The 7,960-nt window shown below is 35.5% G+C and overlaps 1 protein-coding gene across 1 annotated transcript; it reads left to right on the top strand.

The window, feature by feature from the left end:
- Positions 1 to 1,234: 1,234 nt before the first annotated feature.
- barx1 (BARX homeobox 1) lies at positions 1,235 to 7,708 on the top strand. The gene is made up of 4 exons (XM_077574096.1): positions 1,235 to 1,436; positions 3,010 to 3,304; positions 3,409 to 3,493; positions 7,532 to 7,708. Exons 1-4 carry the CDS (start codon positions 1,235 to 1,237, stop codon positions 7,706 to 7,708), a joined length of 759 nt encoding a protein of 252 aa, XP_077430222.1.
- Positions 7,709 to 7,960: the final 252 nt, after the last annotated feature.

Genomic DNA, 7,960 nt, shown 5'->3' with positions numbered 1-7,960 from the left:
ATCGAACCTCGGTCGATACCTAACAGTACTCTGCCTGTGTAAATCATTCGCAGGCTGATCGTGTTGCTGAATTTGATAGCTTTTCAAATTAAAACATGACTAGGCTCTTCTTTGGAGCTCTGTGTGGCCAATAGGGGGAGTTGCTGATTTGCCAAATATTGCAGCACTTCAAAGATTTGCCTGCAAGTTTGCAAACCTGTTTTCTACATCGATGGCCTTAATCATTGTGGGTTTCATTTTAACAAGTCTCACACATAACTTTACAAGGGTATTCATAATGAAAGAGTAAAACATGAAATACGTTTATGAACGACCAATAATCACTAATATTGGTGGAGATAGGGGCCCCAAAATCAAATTTGGGCACCGATAGTGTAGGCTTTCACCACTTATCCTTCGGGATCACAGGGTGCTGGAGCCATCTCCCAGCTTCAAATGCTGAGCAATTACATATTTTTGAGCGCAATCAGAATTGTTTGTTCTCTCCTATATAAATGATACAGGCTACTGTTCGTTCAATTAGTTACGAAATGTTTTTTGTTTCACTTTATAAACATACACTTGTAGAGGATGCAACGCATGAACATGGCAACAATATAAGCAACAAAAAAGAATATCTTAAAAAACTGGGGATTTTTGCACATCACGTCACCTAAAATAAAAGAGGAGCTATAAATAAATAAAAAATCAAAACAATTATTACTGCTTCATATTGGCACTTACTTTCCTTACATATGTGTTTCTTTCCCACTTCAAGCATAGAAAAACAACTTAATATCACCAATAAATCCTTGAAAAGAGGGTTTAGTTCTTCCACTTAGCACAATTAGTCACTAAAGGGTATAGGACCATCTTAGCCACTTGCTCGAAGCAGACGGCGAGAAGAGGTGGAGCCATGGACCATTAAAACCCGTTAGTCGGCCTAGTCATGATCGACTCACCACCATTCGCCTATACTGATAAAACGCCAGTCCATCGCGGTCCCTCCCATCAGTGGGCATGATCACGAAGGACTGGTGAGTTGAATTGTACATTTTATTTTACTCGTAGGCCTACATTTGGCCTACAAGCTTCCGTGGAAAATCAGAAGAGGACGCTGCGGCTATTTAGTTCTGTCCTTCAAGAAGATACATTTGATGTAGCATCGACGCCCGGACTTATTCAGCGCAGTGGGAATATGAGAGCTGATAAGTTTGAGTTGTAAATAGGCGACCCACAGCACTGATCAATGATCATGCAGCATCCTTTGGAGTTTGGTGTGCTTCACTGTCCTCCGGAAGTTCAACCCGATTACGGGACGCATCGGTACCGGAGTTTCATGATTGAAGAGATCCTCAACGATCATGCTGAACACAAAGTTGCGGCTCCGACCAGAGAACTCCTCAAATTCGGAGTCCACGCGCTCCTCGCCACTCGAGCATTCCGCAACCAAATAGGTAAGAACACATTTAGGAGGCCGATTTAAGATATGAATATCAGCCAACACAAAGCTATAGGAGTGTTTTAATTCTATATCAAACCCACCACCGCATCCCCGCAAAATAATTTGAAACACACACTGTTGTATTGGTTACCCCCCAATCAAGTCGATATGACCAACTAACCCGAAATAGATTAGACAAAACATTTAAATATGCGAATCTATGATGGGCCTCTACCTATATATCATGACAACAATAGATGACCGGTGGACGTATTGGACATTGAATGATGGATTTAGCTTTTCTTTTGAAAGACGCGCAATTAAATCAAAATATCTTTGTTGCTACCATTTGCGTTGGTGGCATATGAATAGCAATAAACAACTTAACTGAAGTGCATGATATCGTACTCCTTATAATTTTAATTTAGTAGAACAGAATAAGGCCTATATTTATAGAATTAAGATTAAGACATATTGCACGAATCACCTGGAAGCTCTAAATTACATATGGAATGTTTCACACATAAGTTTAGAACAAAAAATAAATAAAATAAGGTTCCCATTTCTGAAATTTCCAACAACGAACAATAGGCTATTTGTCCGTTTATTGACGGATCCAACGAGATTTCCGTTAGTTATTTATATCCTTATGTAATTAGCCTACATGGCGCTAATAACGGCAGTATCAAATAAATAGTTTCAACAAAACAGAACACGCATATCAACGTTTTCGTTTTTGTTTGGAGCCAAAACGATGTGATGATTTATGTTACATCACGGATCAAACGAGGGTTCCGTTTATAATTACCTTATATATGACGCTAATGTCAAATAGATAGTTTCAACAAAACAAAAACACGCATAATCAACGGCGTTTGTTTTGTTAATTGGAGTCAAAACGATGAGAATGACTTATACCAGTGGTTCTCAAATGGGGATACGTGAAGGCACTCCGGGGGGTACGCAAGATTTTAAAATAAATTTAAAAAGCAGCATTCATGCAAAATTAATTCAAAAATAATTACTGCATTTTGTAAATAATTCAGGAAAATCTAAGTTAATAAAATAAAAATTATATTCAGTAGGCTATTTATTCAATTTAACTGTCATAAAACCCAGTCTCCTCAAACCAGAATGGTTCGACCCAAACTGTCATTTGCCGTAGGATCATCAATTATTTGAAAATTTGATTAATTAAAGTGTATTTCTTTTTCAGAAAAGATCTTTACTAAGATCTCAAAGGAGGACACTTAGTGGTGATAATTTGTATGTGCACAAATCTTTATTTGTAACTTAGGTAATTATTTTCTTTTTTTTTTGTCTTTTGATTTCCAAATAGTTCAAGAGAGACCACTGTACAAATGAAGTTCCAAAGTTGAATGAATCAGAAAACGATGGCGCTCTTTTTTGTTGTTTACCCAAAATGTTTTTCACTGGCTAGTAGCCTATTTGGCTGAAACAAATATTTAAACGGGGGTACATCACTGAAAATGGTTGATAACTTATACAATGCAAAAGAATGTGTGTGTGTGTGTGGGGGGGGGGGGGGGTAACCATGTTTATATTTACCCATTCCATTTTCAAAGCGTTTAAGGCTGACCGGACGAACCTAATGAAGTTCCCCTTGTGCCCGCTGCCCTGCTCACTGAGTTCCCCGCTCGGCTCCTCCTCATCGGTGGCTGCAAACCTGCAGGTCGGTGTGTCATCTCACCACCTGCCTCTTGCTCTTGACCTTCACCTTCGGGGGAAATTGGACCACGGATCTGACAGAGCCAGCAAAAGCAAGAAGGGCCGCCGAAGTCGAACCGTGTTCACCGAACTACAGTTAATGGGTCTAGAAAAACGTTTTGAGAAGCAGAAATATCTGTCTACCCCCGATAGGTGAGTGACGAGAGCAAATTAGAAATGTAGTCAGGGAAAACAAAATTAATATTTCTATGGACAGGGGCGTGGACAACTGTTAAGTTATTTCTCTTCCCTTACAGAATAGACCTTGCTGAGTCTTTGGGTCTCAGTCAACTCCAAGTCAAAACATGGTACCAGAACAGAAGGATGAAATGGAAGAAAATTGTAAGTTAAACATATCATTAACATGAAATGTAATAGGGTCTATACATTCTACATACTATATTATGTCAGTAGCAATGTACAAACTTTTTTTTTGTGAGCAACTTTGATCATAAATCTGCCAGGGGTGTCTAATCTTTTTCTTCCACACTCACAGAAATATTTAAGCCCAACATTTAAGATTTATATAATTTTATTACATGACAAATTCTCATTTACTTTTTCTTTAACATAATTTCAACACAAACCTACCAAATAAAACGTACGTGATACATATGTATTAGTGTAACAAAGCCTATATTTATTTGAAATACATAATCCTCAGATTTATGTATTTAGTATTAATAAAGTATAATTACTCCAATTAAGTAATAATGAAAGTACTTATTTAAAATACATAGTGTATTGTTTGAATTGCATAATAATAAGGTTAACTATACAAGATGAATAGCATATACTTGTTTGAATTACATTTGATTTATCCTTATGTAATACACCAAATTATTCAAAATACATTACCTTTATGTAATTATTTTCCATTCAGTACAAATGAACAATCAGACCACCTTGTTTATTTAACAGATTTATTATAATTCACACTTGTCCATTCAGACTTGGGATAGCCACTAACCTTTAAATAATAGTAAATTAAAGTTGAATTTTCAATTGTAAAAAAAATATAAAAAAAATATATATATATATATATATACAAAACTAACATTAGGCATAAAACAAGTTCAATAAATCTGTCAGAATAATTAATCTCAACTAGAGTAAAGTGCAAAACTCAGTGTAGTAACTTGAACACACAAGCGCACACACTGTTAAACTAAAAAAAAAACCCTGTAAAATAAAGTTGAATTTTCAATTGTAAAAAAAATAAATAATAATTTGCATACAAAACATGACATTAGGCAAAACAAAAAAACAAGTTCAATAAATGACTCCAAAATTTCTTAAAGCTTGTAAATGTGCAAGGACAGCCATGATAAATACACGTATACTAGCCTGTTAGGCAGGCTATAGTGAAAATGTCTCAGCCTAAAATGTTTTAAAAGCTCGTACCTTGTAGATAAACTGTGACACAAATTGCAAAGCCACATTCACAGCACCTGCGAATGAAGACAAAGAACAACAAATCAAATTGGTTATTTGTAGAATGAGCTGAACTGCTTTCATGTTAGAAAAATTGCACTCAAAAAGCCAGATCCTTTTCAAAGTGCATAATGCACAACAATACCTGACTAATCTACACTTCCAACCTTGTGTATATATATATATATAATATCAGACATTGTAGGCCTAACGATTTTTTTTGTTTTGCAATGAAGAGCAAATGTACATTTAAAAATGCTTACTCTAAACATTTTAGCTTGATATTGTGAACTATTTTAACATCATATGAACTGTAATTCATATGAATTCATTGTTGATATGAACTACATTTAAACTGTGCAACAGTTTGATGTGTACATCTTTTAACTTATATTTACAAAATCGATGTTGCAACAAGGAGGTGAAAACACAGAACCTGAAGAGAACAAGAAAAATACGCCTATAGTTGGGTAAGGTAACTGGGGGGGAAATATATAAGTTAGAATTAAACTCATCAACATATAACATTTAGTTTTATACTCCAGGCCAGTATTTAATAGTACTCTATAAAGCCCGTCAGCGCAGGCTTGAGAGGATCCACACATGTTATGATTCAGAGCCTAACTTGTTTCAAAATGAATAGGCTAATTATTGTGGATAAGAGGGATGCAATAATTACTGATGTTACTATTAGTAATTTTATGATGATAACGGATTCCAAAGGGTTAAGTTAGTGCATTATCAAGCTGTATTACCAAACCAGCCAAAATGTTAGCTTGTTAGCTATGACGCTAGTGACCGCCGGTATTGTGAAGTAGCTAGCTTGTTTGCTGTGACGCTAGCGGGCCTGGATATTGTGAAATAGCGAGCCTGTTAACTATAACGCTCGCGGGTATTGTGGAATAGTTATCTTGTTATACCTAACAAGATAGCTCACGCGAGCGAGCGTGGATATTGTGAAATAGCCAGCTTGTTAGCTATGCTGCCGAGCGCCGCATGTCCGCGACGTGACCAAGATAAAACTGCTTAAAATAATCTCGAATTACGTCAATTTCATCATAAAAGCACTGATATTGATGTGATGTATTATAAAGTGCACGTGGAGGACACATTTGGGAGTAATTATATATGGATATTCTCGGATTACTTACCAACATGTACGACTGTGTCTATACCCACAAGTGCCTAAAGAAGGGTAATGTAGTATGGATCTTCTTCTTCTTTAATTTCTGGCTGACTGCGCACTATTCCTCATTTCACTTCTCATAACTCTTATGAAAACCAATCACATACATTTTAAACAACACAATTTTGTTTGTTTTAACACTTTGATTATTTAGACCATATTAGTAAATATTAACTAATTACATTTCATACATTTTAGAATTGATTAAATTATCCAGATGGTATGTAATTTTAATGCATTAATTTAAAAATTATGAGTTTTAAAATCAAATCAAATACATTTAAATACATAAAATTTACTTTTGCCATGGATCATTCCTGTGAGTGCAGGGCCGCCTACTGAAAAATTTAAAGATGCAAAGGAGATTTTTTTTAACACGGAAAAAAACAATCCATTGGTGTAGGTATCGACCTATGCTGTGGAATTATTTCCAAGGTGCTTTATCTCAATGCCTACTTAATGTTTGTATCTCAATTACTGTTAAAGAGATGGAAAAACAAACTTTCTTTCCCTGAAAAGTTTACGCAGCAAAAAGTATTAACATAAAAATCCAAGAAATAAGCATTTTATTAAACTTTTTACAAATGTTTATTCCATGCCAAACTCCAACAAGCATTACGGCATCGATGATTATCAAAGCCTCAGTTATCCGAGTCTTCTGATGTTGGAACACTTTCTCCTTTCCATTAAAAGACTTTAAGCAAATTAGAGGCAAATCGGTGGAAATATACATTTTACGCAAAAAGGGAAACCTTGATTGTGACGGTCTGGCAAAACCACCGCGACAAAAAAAGAAAATGAAACCAATTTTATTATTTTACGTTCGCCAGTTAACGAGATATGATATTTTGTAAAGTGACAAATGGAGATGCAACACCTTGTATAAGTAAGCATGTAGAAGACACATATAGGCCCTACGATAAAGCAAAAAGTCAAAGATTTTGGTGAATCATGATTCACGCTATTTTCTGCTATTCAGTTAAATTTTATTTATAGCCTAAAACACTTTAAAACAACCATCTGTATATACACAGTGTTGTATATGGATTAAAAAAACAGTCATGCAATGAAGACAGCTAAAACAAAATTAAACAAAATAAATAAATTAATATCCTAACACCACACACACACACACACACACACACACACACACACACACACACACACACAAGAATGATATGACTTATTAACAAGTAACTGAATTATCTAATTATTCATTGTTGCGGGTTATGAATAGACATTTTTGTTAGTATTTTAGTTGTGAATAGCGCTGTTCGCATTCTTGCAAATGTAAAAAAAAAAACACCTCTAAAACCAATTTAGGCTGTACGCACTTTCTCTTTTCTCCTGTCAACCAGTATTGTAAGCATAGCTGCAATGCAGGAATTTTGGTAAATATAATGCTAGAAAACTGATAGTGGGCATTATCAGGACCCCCACCCCCTATATGTCACTGCTTAATAATAATAAAAAATGCTGCGAAAAGCACAGGGTCTGGAAAAATGGCCCGTAGTCTCACCTATTCCCAAATTCAAAAAGGAGTCCTATTAATAATTTTATTTGTAGCGTTTTTATTGAGTTGAGACAATTTGAATAAAAAAAACAATACATTTTATTGCCAGGTTATTTTAACAGAAAATATGTTAAAAATAAATAAATAAAAACATTAATGACATGTAACAGTGTCTCTGTTATTGTTAAAATTCAAAATAATCAATTGTCTTGTATCTGAAAATTTCCTGCTAATTTTGGAATTTCAGGTGCTGCAGGGGGGAGGTCTGGAATCACCAACTAAACCAAAAGGCCGCCCAAAGAAGAATTCAATTCCGAGCAGCGAGCAACTCTCTGAACAAAAAATATTTTCTTCTAGCACCGAGCACAAGTCTGGAGGCTCCAACTCTCATTCTGAGAACACTCTGGAAAAAGGACTTAATTGACTCGTTGAAGTCCTGCGACGCATTATAAACTCACAGTGAATGGTGATGTGGTAAAGATAAAAAGTGAAGCTGAGCTCCGCAAGCTGGCAGTTTTGGTCGCCTACCTTCTGTCTAAACAGACATCGTTGGACAACTTGGGTGGTAGAGTGTTAGATCGCTGGGGACAAAATTGTATTGCAGTGGAAAAAGCTTAACGCCGCTTATTTCAGAAAACTGCTCATCGTTTCTATTTTTTAAGTGTACATCGACACT

The sequence above is a fragment of the Vanacampus margaritifer genome, chromosome 8 (genome assembly GCF_051991255.1).
Source record: "Vanacampus margaritifer isolate UIUO_Vmar chromosome 8, RoL_Vmar_1.0, whole genome shotgun sequence".
Taxonomy (NCBI): domain Eukaryota; kingdom Metazoa; phylum Chordata; class Actinopteri; order Syngnathiformes; family Syngnathidae; genus Vanacampus; species Vanacampus margaritifer.
Note: the sequence above shows the minus strand (reverse complement) of the source record. Positions and strands in the feature narration are given on the sequence as shown.